Here is an 18,586-nt window from a genome sequence, read left to right as displayed (position 1 = left end):
GAGCTGGGGTGGGGATGGGGCTTTAGCTTTCAGATGGATCTAGAATGTATTCCTCACTTTTTCAAAGCTTACGTAAAGATCACTCCTTCTGGTGTACAGGTCTATGAGTATCTGACAAACGCACACAGGTGTGTGACCATGACCATGGTCACAACCCAGTTCTGTCCCTGAGTGCACCATCTGTGGTCAAGCCTTCCTCCACCCCAAATCCTGGCCCCCATCCATGTTCTCTGTTACCCTCAGTTTGCCCTTTCCAGACTGTCCCGTAAGTGGACTCACAGCCCGCGGAACCTCCTGAGTCTGGCTTCTTCCACTCAGCGTGATGGGCCTGAGACTCACCCATGTTTCGGAGCATCGGTAACGGTGTTTACTGCTATGTGGTTAATTCTCCTGTGTGGATGGACAGCTAGCTGTGTTCATCCGTTCACTACCTGGAAAACGTGGGTTGTTTCTAGTTGTTGGTGGTGATGAATAAAGCTGCTGTAAATATTTGCACACATATTTGTGTAAACATGTTTTTATTTCTCTTGGGTAAACACTTCAGAATGCGTTGCTGGGTAAACGCATGTTTCGCTTTATGAAAAACTGCCCAACCACTCACCCAAGGAGCCGTGCCACGTTGTACTCCTCCTGGCAGTGTGCGAAAATCACAATTGCTCCTCATCCTCCCCAGCACCTAGTCTGGTAGGATTTTTTAAAAAGTTAACCTTTAATTTTAGCTATGCTAATAGATGCGCAGTGTATCTCGTGTGGCATTTCCCCACTGACTAATTGGGTATTTTCATGTGCCTTTTATCTGTGTACCTTTTGTGGCAAGGTGTTTGCTAGAATCTTTTGTTTATTATTTGGGGAGTTATTTGTGTTGTTATTGAGTTTTTAGAGTTCTTTATATATTCTGGTTAAAAGTCCTCTGATAGGATGTCACTTGCAATATCTGCTCGCGGTCTGTGGCTTGTCTCTCACTCTCTTACCAGCGTCGGAGCACAGAAAGTCTTAAATTTGACGCAGTCCAGCTCAACTTTTCTTTCTTCCTTTCTTTTCTTTCTTTTAAAGCTTTTATTTATTTGTCAGAGAGAGAGAGAGAGAGAGAGCACAAGCAGGGGGAGCGGCAGGCAAAGGGAGAGGGAGAAGCAGGCTCCCCGCTGAGCAAGCCTGCCGCTGCTGTGGAGCTGGATCCCAGGACCCTGGGATCATGACCTGAGACGAAGGCAAACACTTAATTGACTGACCACCCAGGTGTCCTTCAACTTTTCATTCGTGGATCATTCTTTCGGGGTCATATCTAACAATGCTTTGCTTAACTCAAGATGACAAAGATTTCCTATTTTCTTCTAGAAGTTTTAAAGTTTTAGGTTTTACTTTCATTGTATGATAGATTTTTATCTATTTTATAATTTTTATGAATGATTTATTACTATTATATAATTTTTATATAACATGCGAGGTATAGTGGGGCTTCCCTTTTTTGTAGATGGGTGTTTGATTATTCCAATACCACTTGTTGAAAAGACTATCCTTTCTCCACTGAACTGCCTTTGCACTTTGGTCAAAAGTTAACTGGCCGTATCTGTGTCAGTCTATCTTGGGAGCACATACCCTGTGCAGTCGATCATTCTGTACCCGTCCCTTTGCCAATATCAGTCTTGATTACAGCTTCAGAGTAAGTCTTGACATCTGACAGAGCAAGTCCTCCAACTTTGTTCTTTTTCAGAATTCTTCTGAGTGTTCTAGATCTTGTGCCTTTCCCTCACATGCTTCTGCTTACAGGGGCCCCTTTCCACAGTTCCTCTAGGCAGAAAGACGGGGGTTTCTCTTAGAGGTTTTGCCGTCTGTGCAGCAACTCACAGCACAGCCCCACAGTGGACAGCTGGCCTATGGTCAAAGCTGTGGGAAAAAGAGATTTTTAAAAAAGTGGAAAACTCACACGTAGATGGATCACTGCTCCAAGTTTTGACTACCCTTCCCAATCTATTGGCTTTGCATTGTTTTTAATATTTTATCCCGAGTTTTTACTCGAGATGTAATCAGCAGGAGAGAAAGCCTGTAGGGAGCTTACTCCATCACGGCCAGCACTGAACTGTAACACTTTACTTCTCAAAAGACAGCGGGAGAGAGAGGAGAGAGTAGGTGAAGGGGGGTGAGCAAGGAAGGTGAAAAATTCATGCCAAGAAAATAAGACAAAAAGTCACATGTGTTTTTCAGGCATGAATTTTGGGAAACATATATCTGCTATAATGTTTTTTAGATTTTTTTATGTTCATATTTTCTCAAATATTATTTTTAAAAAACCAGTAAATATTGAATATAGACACAAAAATCCTCAACAAAATGTTAACAAATGGAATCCAGCAATGAATAAAAAGGACTACATACCATGACCAAGTGATATTTATTCCAAGAATGTAAGGTTGGTTTAAAATAAAAAAATCAGTGACTGTAATACACCCCATCAAAGGAACAAAACCCAAAAACTACACAATCATCTCAGTGGGTGCACAAAAAGCATCTGACAAAGTCTAATACGTCTTCATGATACAAATATCCAACAAATTAGGAACGGGAGTAAACTCTGTCCATCTGATAGACGGCTTCTACAAAAGCTCACAGCTAACGTCATACTCAATGGTGAGAGACTGACCATCTCCCCACTCCTGCCCCAGATCAGGGACAACACTATTCTACACTATACTGTCGAGGTTCTAGCCAAGGCACTAAGGCAAGAAAATGAAATATAGGGCATCAATACTGGAAAGAAAGAAGTAAAACTATCTCTATTTGCAGGGGGTGTGATTTACACAAAGACAACCCTAAGGAATCCACAAAAGAAAACTATTACAACTAATAAATGAGTTCAGTAAGGTTGCAAGAGACAAGATCAATATATAAAAATCAACTGCATTGTATATACTAGCAAAAACCAATCTGAGAAAAAAACTTATGAAAACAATTACATTTATAATAGCATCAAAAATAGTAAAAAAATTAACAAAGGAAGCGCAAAACATTGTTGAAAGAGATTAAAGAAGACTTAAGCAAATGGAAAGACCTCCGTGGACTGGAAGACTTGATACTGTTAAGACGGCAGTACTTCCCAAACTGATGCACAGACTGCATGTAATCCCTATCAAAATTCCAACTGCCTTCTCTGCAGAATTAACAAACTGACCAGGATCCAGTAATTCCACTTTTTTTTTTTTAAAGATTTTATTTATTTATTCGACAGGATAGAGACAGCCAGCGAGAGAGGGAACACAAGCAGGGGGAGTGGGAGAGGAAGAAGCAGGCTCCCAGCGGAGGAGCCTGATGTGGGGCTCGATCCCATAACGCCGGGATCACGCCCTGAGCCGAAGGCAGACGCTTAACCGCTGTGCCACCCAGGCACCCCGCAGTAATTCCACTTCTAAGTATATATTCAAAGGAATTAAAAGCAGAGACTTGAAGATACATTCGTACACCAGTGTTCACAGCAATATTATTTGCAATAACCAAATAAAACTACAATTCATATGGAAATTTAAGGAAGCTCTGACTATTTACGGAGTACCCAAAACAATCTTGAAAAAGAAGAATAAAGCTGGAAGACTCCCACCTCAAAATTTCAAAACTTACTACAAAGCTATGGTAATCAAGACAGTGCAGTACCAGCATAGGACATATAGACCAACAAAGAACTGAGAGTTCAGAAATAAACCACTACATTTATGGTCAACTAGTTTTTGATAAGGCTGACAAAACCACTCAGTGGGGGGACAGTCTTCACAAATGGTCCTGACACACCTGGATATCCACATGTAAATGGATGAATTTGGATCCTACCTCACACCACATACAAAGGTTCATTAAAAATGGATCAAAGAACTAAATGTAAGAACTAAAACACTGGGAGAAATTCTTCATGGCCTTGCATTTGGCAAAGGACTTTTAAATATGACACCAAAAGCACAAACAACAACAAAAATAGAAGTTGGAGTTCATCAAAATTTGAACTTTTGTGCCTCAAAGGACACTACTAAGAAATTGAAAAAAAATGATCCAAAGAATGGGAGAAAATATTTGGATATCATATATCCGAGAAAAGTTTAGCATCCATAATATATAAAGAAGCCTTACAGTTTAACAGTAAAAAGACAATCCAGTTCAAAAAATAGGCAAAGAATGTGAATATACATATCTTCAAAGAAGATATATTATTAGCCAACAAGCACATGAAAAGATGTATGTCATTAAGTTACATAGAGAAGAGTAAATCAGAGTTATGAGATAATCGTCTCCAGGACGGCTATGATAGCAGCAATGAAAAGTAAGCGTTGGGGAGGGTGTGGAGAAACTGGAACCTTTGCACACTTTTGGCAGGAATGTAAAATGGTGCAGCTGCTATGGAAAACAGTAAGGTTCCTCCAAAAATTAATAAAGAACTACCATAGGATCCAGTAATTCCACTTCTAAGTATATATTCAAAGGAATTAAAAGCAGAGACTTGAAGATACATTCGTACACCAGCGTTCACAGCAATATTATTTGCAATAACCAAAAGGTGGGAGCAACCCAAGTGTCTATCTATGGATGAATACCTAAACAAAATGTGGTATCTACATATAAACATACAACAGAATATCCTTCAGCCTTAAAAATGAAAGAAATTCTCACCTGTGTTACAATGTGGATAAGCCTTGAGGACATTATGCTAGCGAAGTGAAATAAGCCAGCCACCAAAGGGTAGTACTGTGTGATCCCACTTATGCAAGGTCTCTAGAGCAGTCAGATTCATAGAGACAAAGCAGAATGGTGGTTGGCAGGGGCTGGGTGGGGCCGGAGGAAGAGAGAGTTACTGTTTAATAGAAACAGAGTTTCCGTTTTGCAAGATGAAGAGCTCTATGACTGGATGGTGGTGATGGCCGCACAACAGGCTGAACGTACACTTAAAAATGGTTAAGATGGGAAATTTTAGGTGTATTTTACCAGGGTTAAAAAACCAAAAACTAGTGCCCAACATGTATGTTCAAAACATGTTAGTTACATATTACTTTCATCATATACAAGTTTTTAAGACTCATGGTAATATAAGAATACAAGACTGAGGAGTGAAAGAAAGAGTATAAGACAAAGTAGAGGAGCAGGGAGCTGAGGGATAATTTTTGTTTGTTTAAAGAGACTAAAGAATTTTAAAATCCTGACGAGAATAAGGAGAAGCTGGAATTTCATATAACAGAGAACACTTATGATCCTGTAAGGCCTTATGCACTGTGCTCGGCGTTAGAGGCCAACAGGAATAGGATAATCACCCAACGGTACGGGGCACATGACACACATTAGGGCGCCGTGGGAGAACCGAGTCAGGGAAAGCTCTAAGAATGGGATCTGCCAGAGCTGAATCTGGGAATACTTATGACAAGATGACAACGAGAATAAGTGACATCTGTCAAGCAATTACTGTGTGCCAAGCACTGTCCCACATACTTCATTTGTAATGTCTCTTTTAATCCTCCAACAATGCTGAGAATTACTGACGACAAAAAGGAATTGGCTGTGTGTGTGCATGTAACAGGGAGAGCGTGGTGTGCGGCCAAGTGCAAGGAGTTGGGTAAGGCTGGGGCACCAGGCTCAAGCTGGGAGATGCACCTGAGGGCTGAATCACCAAGAGTTTGTCAGCTATTGTGGAGACCACGCAGAGATGAGGCCCGTGCGTGTGTGCTGTGTATATACACCTATACACACACAGAAGTAAAACATGTATGTTGGACACAAGTCCATTATGTGATTTGTAAACACTTTCTCTATTCTGCGCTGTCTTTTCATTCTCCTGACGGTATATACACACATACATGTTTGCGTATATACATGTGTATGTATTTTAAATTCACAGGCTATTTTAAAATAAATTTATGTATTTTAGTAGCCCCCCACACCCAATGTGGGGCCTGAACTCACAACCCTGAGATCAAGAGTCACAGGCTCTACTGACTGAGCCACCCCAGGCACCCCTCACGGGGTGTTTTTTTCAGCAGTTTTAGGTTTGCAGAGAAATTGAGCAGAAAGGAGAGTTCCCATATATCTTTTCACCACTCCCCCTCCAGTTTCCCATTATTAACATCTCACATTAGTGTGACACAGCTGGTGCAACTGACGAGCCATACTGATTAAGGCCACAGTTCATTAGGATTCTACAGGTTTTGACAAATGTAGGACTTATAGCCACCATTACATTATCATCCAGAAGTTTAACTGCCCTAAAAATCCTGTGTTCCCCCATTCATCACTCCCTCCCCCCAAAACCCTCGGCAACCATTCATCTTTTTACTGCCCCCATAGTTTCTCCTTCTCCAGAATGTCATGTAATTGGAATCATACAGTATGTGGCCTTGTCAGACTGACTTCTTTCACTTAGCAATATGCATTTAAGATGCTTCCATGTCTTTTCATGGCTTAATGGCTTTCTTTTTACTGCTGAATAATAATCCATTTTATAGATGTACCACAGTTTATCTGTTCACCTATTGAATATCTTCAACAACGTATTTTGAAGTTTTTAATTTTGATTAAATACAGGTTGTTTCTTTTATTGGTTGTGCTTTAGTGTCATACCAAAATGTCTCACAGTTTGTTTTTTCTTAGAAGCTTTATGGTTTCAGGCCTGACACTTAGATGTTTTGAGTTAATTTTTGTATATAATGCAAGACATAGATTAACATTCTTAAACATGTGGATATCCAATTTTTCCAGCATCATTTTTTGAAAAGACTATCTTTTCTTCAATTACTTTTATTCCTTTGTCAAAAACCAACTGACCTTCTATGCACTTGTGAGCCACTTTCTGGCAATTCTGCTGCACTGACCGACTTATGCACTTAAACCAGCGCCATACTACTTTGGTTACTGTGGCTTTATAATGAGCGGTGAAGTCAGGCAACGTGAGTCCCAGAACTTGTCCTTGTTCAAACTTGCTTGGAGTATTCTCCCTCTTCTGCAGTTCCAAATTAATTTTAGAATCAGTGTGTCAATTTTTACAAAAAGTCTGCTGGGATTTTGCCAGGAATTACACTGAATCTATACATCAGTTTGAGAAGAATCCGTCTGACTGAATCTCCCAATTTATGAATATGGTGTATTCTCTCCGTTTACTAAGGTCTTTCATTTCTCCCAGCTACGTTTTTTAGTTTTCGGTGTATGAATCTTGCACGTCTTTTTTTCAGATTTACCCCAAGCATTTAATATTTTTCGATGCTGTTGTAAATGACGTTTTCCCCTCATTTCAACTCCTACTCCCTTGCTGGTTATCTAGAAATGATGGGACTTATTTCCTGCCTATTGATCCTGTACCCTGCAATCTTGCTAAAGTCACTTACCAGGACTAGTAGCTTTCTGTAGATCCCATTTGGGTTTTTACATAGAGCCGTGTCAAACGAGGGTGGTAATGTCCCTTGAGGGACATCTGGCAATGTCTCCAGACATTTCTGGTTGTGACAAGTGACATGTGTTGATGGTTTCTAGGGGACAGAGGTAGGGGTGCTGCTAAATGTCCAACAATGTGATAATGCCACCCCTTCACCTCAAAGGAATTATTTGGCCCCAAATGTCAATGGTACCAAGATTGGGAAAGTAACATAAACCATTGTGTCATCTTCATAAACAATTTTACTTGTTATTTTCAATCTGGAAGCTTTTTTTTTCCTTGCCTCATTACACTGGCTAGAATTTCTTATACAATGAACAAAAGTGGTAAGACCTGACAACTTCGGCCTGTTACTGTTATTCCGCATGTCAGCTATAGGCTTTTCATAAATGCCCATATTATTTTATTCTGAGAGGGAGAGAGAGAAAATGCGCATGCACATGGCGGGGAGGGGCAAAGGGAGAGGGAGAGAATCTCAAGCAGGCTCCATGCTCAGTGCAAAGCCAGATGTGGCCCAACCTCATGACCCTGAGATCATGACCTGAACTGAAATCAAGAGTCAGATGCTCAACCCACTGAGCCCCCCCCCCGAATGCCATAAATGCCCTTAATATGCTGGTGAAGTTTCATTTCATTCCTAGTCTGCTGGCAATTTTTTTTTTTTAAAGTAGGGATGGATGTTGGGTTTTATCATGTTTTTTTTTTGTGTCTATTAAGATGATCCATTCGGTTTTCTTTTTCACTCTGTTAATAGCATAAAATACATTGATCAATCTTCAAATGCTAACTTCGCGTTCCTGGGATAAACTTCACTTGGTCATGTTGTACTATCCGTTTTGTAGTGTTGGACTCAACTTGCTAAAAAATGTTTTAAAAGAATTTTCGTATCTATGTCCACAAGAGATATTAGTCTTTTTCTTTTCTTGTAACGTCTTCGTCAAATTTCAGTGTCAGAATAGTGCTATCCTTATAGAATAGGCCGGGCTGGTTAATACTTCCTTCCTTCGATTTGAAGTTTATGCAGAAATAGCGAGCCATGTTAGTGTCTTCCAAGGAATTTGTTTCTTTAGTCTAAGCTGCTGAGTTTGTTGGCATAAAGGTGTTCATGTTCTCTGATTATCCTTTTAGCACCAACATCATTACTCTTATTCATGATATTGTTAATTTGTCTTTTTTTTTTTTCCGGTTCAATATGGCCATGGATTTCTCTATTTTATTGATCTCGAAGAATCAGCTTTTGTTGTCACTGATTTTGTTTTTGTTTTCTATTTCATTGGTTTCCACTCTGACATATTATTTCCCTTTTTGTACTCACTTTGGGTTTCATTTGCTCTTGTTTTTGTTTTTTAAGATGAATGGCTGAAATTATTAGTTTGAGAACTGTCTTCTAGTATGTTTTGGCTACATTCCACACATTTTAAAATGTTGCATGTTTATTTTCATTCACTTCAAAATTCTAATTTTCCTTCTGATTTCTCCTTTGACCCATGGGTAATTTAGAAGTGACTCATTCAGTTTCCAAATATTTAGATTTTCCAGATATCTATTATTGATTTCTAACTTAATTGCATTGCAGTCAGAGAACATATTTGTTTCATAACCCAGAATAAGATCCATCTTGGTAAATGTTCCTTACGCACTCAAAAATGTGTATTTTGCTGGTACTGTGTAAAGTGTTCTATAAATGTCCATTAGGTCGGGTTGGTTGATGGTTTCATTCAACTATATCCTTGGTGATTTTCTTGGTACTTGTTCTAGTGAAAGAGGTATTGAAATCTCCAACTCCAATTTACACTGGGTTTTGATAAAAAAAATTTGGTTTTGCTTCATGTATTTTAAAGCCTTATTATTAGGCACAAAACGGTTTAGAATTATTACAATTTTTTGATGAATGTATTGCTTCATCCTTACAAAATGACCCTCTTAATTTCTGGCAGTACTCTTTGCTGTGACATCTACAGAGGAAGAGGCTTGCAGATGAAGACCATAAACTCAGTTTTAAACACGTATACACGACATGAGCTATTTAGCAGCAAAGGTCTAAGAGTTCAGGACAGAAGTGTGGTTTGGAGATACAGACTGAGTTAACATGGTCCATGAAGTGCCAGTACACAAATGTGCTCCATAAATGTTTCTGAAATAAAAAGTCTGAGTAAGCTCTGGTCTCCAAAGTAATTACACTATTTAAAACCCTCTGACCCTGACCCTAGGTCATATGAGGATAAATTCATGGCCTCCAAATTCAAAGGAACCCTCAAACGCTACTGCTTTCCAGTGAGTTATCCACAACAGCTATTTTGTATCTTTTCCACACTGCCTAAACCTTAGTTTTCTTACCTCCCTTCTTGTTTTCAGTAGATGTTTTGTTTCCCTAATTCATGGTGAAAACAGAAGCCATCAAAGAATTCCTTCACTTTCATTCCAATGAACACATCAGGTTACTGGCAAATGCAACCCATCTTCCCTCCCTCCCTCTGCTATGGAAAGTGTTTGTCTTATGCCCCCAGTGAATATGACTCTCCCTATGCCCTGGATGTCATTACCCGCCCATCTTCCAGAGAACTTTATTCACTATTCCTCCCTCTTCTGTACGGGCAAACTTTCTCGCCCCACTGGCTCCCTCCCATCAGCTTCAAGCTGCTCAAAAATCTCCTATCTTAAAGCACCTCAACCCCACACCACCCTTCTAGCTCCCACACCTTCCTCTGCATAACCAAACCTCTTGAGTCACCTCCAACTCTTCATTTCTTTATTCTACTTCCATCCCACCACTCCAGTGAAACTATTCTTGAAAGGTCACAAGATAATCTCACTGTTGCCAAACCCAAGGTACATCTTTTATTTCTTTCTCTATTTCACTCTTAAATGGCTTCCTGCCCCCCACCCCAGGGAACATCTCTCCTTGGCTCTGGGACACAATGCTCCCTTGGTTTTCTCCCTGTGGCCCTGGCTGCTCCTTCTCCATACGCTGGTCTACTCTCTGAACGTTCTAACACCTTTCTGCCTAACTCTGTTTCTGCTCTCTTCTGCTCTCACGCCAGTCGACTGCCATCCACGCTGAGGACATCAAACATCGGTATCTAGCTTGGCCTCTGTCCTGAGCCCCTATCCTTACAGGCACCAGACGAATGCACTGCTTGGAAATGCCATGACTTGGGGAGAATTCTAGCAGTAATGCTTGTGGACGTTGGCCAAGTAATGATATTGTTGAGCATGTTTTCTCACTCCTGAAAAAGGCAGAGGGGGTGGGGGTAAGGATGTTGTGCCGTCTTCTCCGAGGTACTCCTAAAAGGCTGTTGTAAAAAAGCACGGTACAAACGAAGCTGCTATTACTATAAGGATAATAACACACGTTTGTCTAGAAAGAGGTTTTTAATAACTTGAAATTCTAGGAAGACTAAGACGCTGGTTGGGGCTTTCAGATCCGTTTTTCAGTTTGAGAATGAACAGAGGGGGTTGCCAACACGAACCAGGCACAAGACATCAATGCGCCGATCGGGCAGGACCCGTGTCTCCCCCGAGGGGGCAGCTGTAGGTGAGTGGTGACACACGCGATTCTGGGTCCAAGGCTGCCAGGTCTGACTTTTCTACAGAAGCTGGAAACCTGGGCTTTTTAAATTTAAGTTTTTCAGACTTTTGGTAGCAACCAACTCATTAAAAAAAAAACACAAACCAACCCTTCACGTGGGCCCCCCCACCAAACCGAACCAGCTAGGAGCGTGCCCGGTGCTACCGACCTTACTCAACAAGTCGCGAGGGGTGTCGCGGGCTGGGCGGCCAGACTGCACGTTGCTCGAGAGCTGCGGTCCAGCGAGCCGCTCCCCACGCCGCTCCCGGCCGGGGGCTGAGGCCACCGTAAGCCCGAGCACCCTGACAAGTGGCCTCTGCAGACACGACCGCGTGGGGAGCGGTTAGACGCTGGGCCCGGAGCCACACCACTCAACCGCCCGTCCGCGCTCGGGTCAGCGGGGCGTCCGAAGCACGGCGGCCGGAAGCTCGTCACTAGACCCCCGGCGCCGCGCAGGCGCGATCCGCGACCAGGAATTTGCGCACGCGCACCCGCCCGGCTCGGGGCAACGGAGGCGCCGGCGTTTTTCCGGGCTGCGACGCGCCCCCGCGGGCCTACGTCACGGCGTCGGGGCGGAAGATGGTGCAGCTCCGGGCCGGCGGTTGCTGAGCGGACCCGGACGCAGCTGGACTCCGAGCTCCCCGCTCCGGCGCCCGCTGCGGGGCCGCAGCCATGTCGCTGCTGCAGTCTGCGCTGGACTTCCTGGCAGGCCCGGGCTCTTTGGGCGGCGCTGCCGGCCGCGACCAGACTGACTTCGTGGGGCAGACGGTGGAGCTGGGCGAGCTGCGGCTGCGGGTGCGGCGAGTCCTGGCCGAGGGTGAGGCCCGGGCCGGGGTGCGGGGCCGGGCGCCGGGGGCCATCGCGGGGTGGCCGGGCGCGGGGCGGGCCGGGAGGGGGCGGGGTCGGACCGGGCCCGGTGCGGAGCGGCCCCGCCGGGGTGGGGTATGGGGAGGGTCGTCGCGGTGGGGAGCGGGTGAGGCCGACCGGCTTGACTGCCGAGGGTGAGCGAGGCGGGGTCTGGGGCAGGGCACTTCCTTGCCGGAGGCGTGGCAGTCAGGGCCGGTGTGGGGCCGACCTGCGGCCAGAGGGGAGGCCGCGGCAGTGGGGGAGGAGGTGGTGGGCGGGTGAGGGGCCACAGTAGGGCCGGAAGGAAGGGGACCCAGAAGGCTGAGCATTACGCTGGGCGGCTATGAGTCATGGCCCCTGCCTCACGTCTCGGGCCGTTGTGAGGGTGGTGGGACAGCACTGGACCTCTGGACATCGGGCTGTCTCTCCTCAATTCTCAGGATCCTCGCGTGGGTGCTTGTGCCGCTTGGTGCGGGTGGTTGCAGTCCTGTCCTCCTTGGATGTTGGGATAGACGGTGCTGTGACCCTTTGCCCAGCTTCCTCGTCTCGCCACCTGAGTTTCCCTTGCCCTGATCTCTTTGTGCGTCCACGTAAGTTAGGGCATGCCAACAGTCACGACCGGTCCAGAGCCTTTCAGGTTGCACTCGTCAGCCAAGGAGGAATTTCCGGGTCATTCTTTAGTCCTCTTTGTTTCTGCGTGCTTTCTCCAGCTTCCTGATGTCCTTTCTTTTCCTCACACAGAGTCTATTGCCAACGTCGGTGTGATCCCATTCTCTCCTCTGGATTTTCCTTACATTTTGTTGGTGGCGCCCGCAGGGGTATGTCACATTTTGCTAGCTGGGATGCTTACTGGCTGAACACAGTTGGCTCTGGGGCTGGTGCTGGTGCAGGACAGTATTCCCCGGAGTTAGTGTGGGCAAGGGAGAGGTGCAAGGTGGAACCACATACCTGGCTTGGTAGCTCTCAGGACTGTAGGCTCAGCCTGTCACATGGCCGACCACTGCCACGTATGCTCAGTCTGAGCAGAAACGAGCAGACCCTTCTGATGTCCTTATTCCTAAAGGCCTGAGGGGATGTTCTGGCTGCAGCATTATCACACGCTTTTTCTCCACTTGGGTAAAGAACAAACAGATTTTGGGTGTGATTTGGTAAGAAAACCTTTTCTTAACAGATGTGGGGGCCAGAACCTCTATTAACATTCTCAAGTGTGGTATCTGTTAGAATGAGAGTTCCCTCGGATCAGTTCCCTTATTCCGAAAATACCAAGCAATTATCTTGGTTTTTTAAGAAATTCATAGTTGACAGTATACGTGGTTTTTGCCTTCTGGAATTTAAAATTAGACAAAAACTCTAATGACAGGACAGCGCGGTACTGGGGGATCCTTGGGGCAGGACAGGCAGTGGCGGGGGTTCCAGCAGGCCAAACTGAGGTGAGAGGGTTGAGAATGAGCCCCTACTAGGGCAGGGGTGGGGCCAGGCAGGAGGAGGGGTGATCAGAGATGGGAGGTGGGTCCTGTGGAGCAGGAAGTTTACCGGTCACTTAATACCCAGGATGAAGAACAAGGAAATGGGACTAGCTGATATGGTTGTGCAAAAGAACCCCCTCCCTTTGCTATGTAGGCAAGTCAGGAGATAAAAATACCCAGCACAGTCTTAGTCTTTAGATACGTAACGGGAGCCTTGTAGCCTTTAAAGCTTGTGAAGCCTCTTCCTGAACTGAAATGGTAAGAAAGCCATATGAAGTCTTTCCGGAAAAACAGCAACCCTGGAACCTAGGCTGTGGGAATTCATGCTGTCTTATATAAATGTGGGGAAGTTTCCAAACCTGAAACCCTTGGGTAGAGATGTTGACAACTTCACAATTCTTCAGGTTTCAGAAAGATAATAGCCATGCTGTATATCCTATGATATTCCTACAAGAGTTGGGAAAGTCTTTAATAATTAAATAAATCATGTCCATAGTTAAATGAGTGAGTATCCTCGCTGTGGGGTAATTAAGTCTTTAAATAGCCCCACCTCTGTTCATGTCAGGTGTTGCCCCAGATGAATTTAGGATAGATCAGATTTTGCTGTGAAGTGGTTTAGGAAAAAAAACATTGTTTTCATAGCTTTTTGAAATTTGTCTCTGTAGCATGAAATGGGTTGTGGGCAGAACTGTGGAGCCAGATAGCTTCCTAATCTTTTGAAAATTGGTTTTAAGTTTTCATTTAAAAAAAAGTCAGGTTACTGGGAGTAACCCCAATGTCAGAGATGCTGAGTCCAGGCAGATCCTAGAATACATCCTTTATGTTCTCTTGTTTTGGATTTTGCACCTTCTTGCTTGCTTTCTACTGTCCAGAGAGGTAACAGAGGTGATCGCTCTGCCAAGACAGGTTTGGCCCCGAAGGTGAGTCCACCTCTACAGTGACTATTTGACTTTGGCTACACAGCTAGTGATGTGGACAAGGTGTATGTGGGCAGCTCTTGAGAAGAAGAAAGAAGTCTGCAGAGCTGTCCTGTAGTTTATGTGTAACTGGTTGTGTGTGTTTGCTGGAACACCGTGTGCCGTGCGTGGTATCAGTGGCCTTTGATGAACGTGGGTCCCTTGTGTTCTGTTTGGGGGGCACACGCCACACTAACTCCAGGCCAGCTGTTGTCCTAGCCGTCCACCCCTCTGCGTCCTGGTCCCTGCTTTTAGAGGGCTTATCCCTTGTCTGTGTCAAGTGTCGGGATTGGTGAGGGCAAGGGGCTGTTTGGTATTGGCTGGCAGTGGCAGGGTTGTGCGATAGGACTCTTGGCTGGAGGTTTCAGAAACCACTGGGGTTGGCGTGACGAAAGGAGAGAGTCGTAGGTTGAGTCAGGACATCCTCTGCGGGAATTCACAGCGCAGTACGTTTTAAGTTGATTTGAAAAGATGATGGGGCGGTCGTCGCTCACTGACATTCTGGCACACGGCTCTTTTCACACAGGAAGTGTGCCTGAGCCCTGTGACTTGGTGGTCTTGTTCCAGTATCTTTTCTCTCAACCACCGTGGCTGCTCTCACCCAGGAAGTGGTGCTGAGTGGATCTTTTCTCCAGGCACCCAGCGCACAGATAACCAAGGTCTTTGCAGGAGGGGCTTGTGCCTTGGGCAGCTGGTTCTGTTCAGAATGGTGTGGTCCAGTCTTGTGTCTGATTAATTGCCCTCTCTCAGTTCTCCTAACCCCACCCTCTTCACTTGCACCCTGGCGACTTGAACATCAGCCCCTTACCTGTCGTAACTAAAATCTAGTATGAAACAGTGACGGTAACCAGCAAAACAGCATTTATGGAGTTCTGACTCTGGCAGGCATAGTCCCTCGTGCTTCCTGTGGTCGTTCATCCTGACGGTGGCTGACGGAACGGCCGTCAGTAGCTTGCCAGTGCCACCAGCCAGTGAGTGGTGGAGTTGGGTGGAGGCGGGAGTGGTAGAGCATATTTTTGGTCACCCACGTGGTGGCGCAGGTCCACCTGTCGAGTGTGTCCTGCAGGGAGAAATGTCCAGAGGATGTCACAGTGAAAGAAGCAATCGGCAGTGCACCTGCTTGCGGAGTCTCTGGAAGTGGGCGTTGCTGGGGGGCCAGGATGGGAGCTGCGTGCCTCAGTTGGCTGCAGGTGCAGGTGCATGCAGGTGCCTATCATGGGGAGGTCGCCATGGAGGAGGGATTATTGTGGGAGGAAGTCACCCTGCGGGGAGGTCATGGGGGGAGGTGTTGGCGCAGGTCACTGTTGTGGGGCAGGGGAAAGTCTGGCCTCTGTCTTTCCGTTGGCCCAGCCTGTTCCTCTCTGTGGACTCCTGCTGTCCGCATGGGCACGTAACCCTGAAAGATCTGTGGTGATCACGTGAGGGTAGGAGACGGAGGTAACGGGGAGTGTGTTCCTTAGAAACAGTGTTAATTGATAACACATAGTCAGATCTCCCAGATTGCTCCTTGTGCCGCTGCACCACATTTCCTGGTTTCCTGGTGCTCACTGTCCCCCCCCCAACTCTGAGTCCGTGACCCTCCGTGGAGGCCTGCCAGACCCCACTGCCCCCACACCACCCTCACTGCAGTGGGCAAACACTGTATGGGCTTGTGTGGATTTGCATTTTTCTGTCTCATGACTTTGAGCATATTTCCGTGCTTATTAGCTTATTCAGACTCCTGTTCTGGAATCGTGCATGGATGTCCTGTAGGCATCCTTTTTCTTTTAATTAAAAGCAATTTAAGTTGAGTTATTGACATACAATAAACTGTATAGAATTTAGATGCTCTGATAAGGGCTTACGCCCATGTAGCCAACCAGCTGTCGAGGTAGACAGCAGTTGAGTGACCCCACAAAGCCCCCTTCCCCTTGCTCAGAGTCTCCCTCTTCCAGAGGCGCCCCTCCCCGAGTGCTCTCTCTGGTCTCTGAAGTTTGTCCCCTCCATTGTAGTGGCTTGTTCATCCCCTCGCCTGCTGGTGGGCACTTGGGTGTTTCCACTTCGGGCTATGATGAATAAAGCTGCCGAGAACATTCTTTCACAGGATTTTTTGTGGCCGTGTGTTTTCTTTCAGGTAAAATACCCGGGCGTGGCATTTTGGGGTCTCAGTTGGATGCAGGTCTCTGCGTGGAGCAGGCTGCACGGGTGTGCCTTCCCAGTAGCCGCACGAGGGCTCCCGTCCTTAGCCGGCACCTGCATTCGTATTGTCTGTGCCCGTGATTCTGTCTGCGCTGGTCTGTGCGCCGGGGTATCTGTCTGGTGTGGGATTTCCACGAGCCTGATGATACCACGTGGGACACTTTTTCTCCTGCTTATTAGCCAGTTCTGTGTCTCGTTTTGTGTGCGAAATGTCTGTTCGAGTCTTTTCCATTTTGAATTGGACAGGAGTTGTGGGAGTTTTTTATTGCAGGTACAAGTCGGGTATTTTTATATAATACGCACAGATGCGGGTATGTGAGGAGGAGCAAGCAAGCCGTAGGCGGGGTCACTGCTGTCCCTGGCCAAGCCGCCTTGCGGAGTGGGGGGCTGGCCTGGACAGCTGAGGTATCTGTGGCTGTCTCCGAATTCCAGGATGTGTACAATAAAATGTGTTCTCTGTCCTTTCTTTATGTTTCACACAACAGGATTACTATTTCTGTTAAAGATGTATTTATTTGACAGAGAGAGTGAGCAAGCGGGGGGGGGGGAGCGGAGGGAGAGGGAGAAGCAGACTCCCTGCTGAGCAAGGAGCCCGACTCGGGACTCAGTCCCAAGACCCCGGGATCATGACCTGAGCCGAAGGCAGACACTTGACCGACTGAGCCACCCAGGCGTCCCAGCAGTATTACTATTTTTATTTAAACTTTCAATTTTGAGATAATTATAGGTTTATTTACTTGTAGTTTTAAGAAATGACACCGGTATACTTTGCCTGTTTCCCTCAGTGGTAACATCTTGAAAAACGAGTCAGTGTCTCAGCCAACGTCTTGACATTGACGTCGTGGAGTCGCAGAACTTTCATCCCCTCAAGGACCCTCCTGACCCTCACAGCCATGCCTCCATTCTTAACCCTGGAAACCACTGATTTGGTCTCTCGCTACAGTTTTGACATTTGTGTATCCTTTTGGCTTTTTGGCTTTTTTCACTCTGGAGATCCATCCACGTGGTTGCGTCCAAAACGTGTTCATGTTCATTGGTGATGAGTACTCCGTGGTGTGGACAGACCCCCGTTTATTTAATCATTCACCAAGTGACGGACATGTGGGTTGTTTCCAGATGTTTTTGGCTATTAGAAATAAAGTTGCTATAAACACTTGTTTTTGTGTGAATGTAATTTCTTATTTTTCTGGGATAAGTGCCTGGGAGTGCAGGCACTGAGTTGCGAGTTTTGTTTTGGAAACTGCCGGCCTGTTTTCCAGACTGGCTGTGCTGTCTCGCATTTCTCACCAGCAGTGGATGAGTGTCTTTGTCCGCTTGGGCTACCGTAACGAAATGCCGCAGACTGGGGCATAAACAACAGGAATTTATTTTCTCAGCTCTGGAGCTTCCTAGTCCCAGATCTGGGTGCCCGCGATGTTGGTTTCTGGTGTGGCCTGTCCCCTTGGCCGTCAGATGGCGCCTTCTCGGTTGCGCGGGTGGAGAGAGACCCCAGCTCTATGGGGTCAGGGCCCCGCTATGATGACCTTATATCTTTAATTGCCTCCCTAAACCCACCGTCTGCTAATACGGTCACACTGGGAGTTAGAGCTCAACGTGTGGAGCCGGCAGCCACGCAGCCGAGTTCTTAACCACGTGACCCAGTGTCTCCGGTCCTTGCCAGCATTTCATGCAGCACTTTTATTTGATCGTTGTAGCAGGTGTGCAGTGATTCCTTACTGTGCCTTCAGTCTGCACTTCTCTAGAGGCTGGCCACGTACCTTCGCGGGCAGAATGTCTCTGCGTGTCGTTTGCCTGTTTTAGAATTGTGTTTTCTTGTCCCTGAGTTTTGAGAGTCCTTTATGTGTTCTGGAGAGAAGTGTTCCATCAGACATGTGCTTTGCAAGAATTTTCTCTCTGTCAGCAGCTTGTCTTTCATCTTAAACAGGGTCTTCTACAGACCCACAGTTTTAATTTGATGAGGTCGCATTATCAGCCCTTCCTCATGTGACTTCTGCTTTTGCTGTCACATTTGAGAGCCCTTAGGCCCAGCTCTGGAGCATGAGGGTGAAGATGGTGAGGGTTTTCACCTGTGTTTTGTCTACGAGTTTCCTACTCTTTTATTTTACCCTCTGAGTCAGTTGTCATAAAACGTAAAGTTTAGCTCAAAGTTGGTTTTTTGTTGTGTTTTTTGCACTGGTCATTG

General features: G+C 45.7%; 2 protein-coding genes across 6 annotated transcripts in view; one reads left to right on the top strand and one right to left on the bottom strand.

The window, feature by feature from the left end:
• The window catches only part of TMEM175 (transmembrane protein 175), a 41,831-nt gene extending 30,444 nt beyond the window's left edge, over window positions 1-11,387 (bottom strand). Inside the window, exons 1-2 of the mRNA XM_057309541.1 lie at window positions 11,128-11,387; window positions 340-1,884 (exon numbers count right to left, since the gene is read on the bottom strand). The gene's annotated coding sequence lies outside the window, so the exon portion shown is untranslated. The remainder of the gene's footprint in view (window positions 1-339; window positions 1,885-11,127) is intronic.
• Window positions 11,388-11,441: 54 nt separating this feature from the next.
• Window positions 11,442-18,586, top strand: part of GAK (cyclin G associated kinase) — a 58,921-nt gene continuing 51,776 nt past the window's right edge. For 2 of the 5 annotated variants that reach the window (XM_057309655.1, XM_057309654.1), the window contains exons 1-2: window positions 11,450-11,775; window positions 12,245-12,394. In XM_057309655.1, coding sequence (XP_057165638.1) covers window positions 11,631-11,775; window positions 12,245-12,394 — 295 coding nt within the window. In that variant the 5' untranslated portion in view covers window positions 11,450-11,630. Of the gene's footprint in view, window positions 11,776-12,244; window positions 12,395-18,586 lie in introns of all 5 variants that reach the window. The other 3 variants (XM_026485922.4, XM_026485920.4, XM_057309657.1) reach the window with 2 other exon arrangements.

This window comes from Ursus arctos, unplaced genomic scaffold (assembly GCF_023065955.2).
Source record: "Ursus arctos isolate Adak ecotype North America unplaced genomic scaffold, UrsArc2.0 scaffold_9, whole genome shotgun sequence".
NCBI lineage: Eukaryota > Metazoa > Chordata > Mammalia > Carnivora > Ursidae > Ursus > Ursus arctos.
The sequence above is the reverse complement of the archived record's forward strand: the minus strand, read 5'-3'. Positions and strand labels throughout refer to the sequence as shown.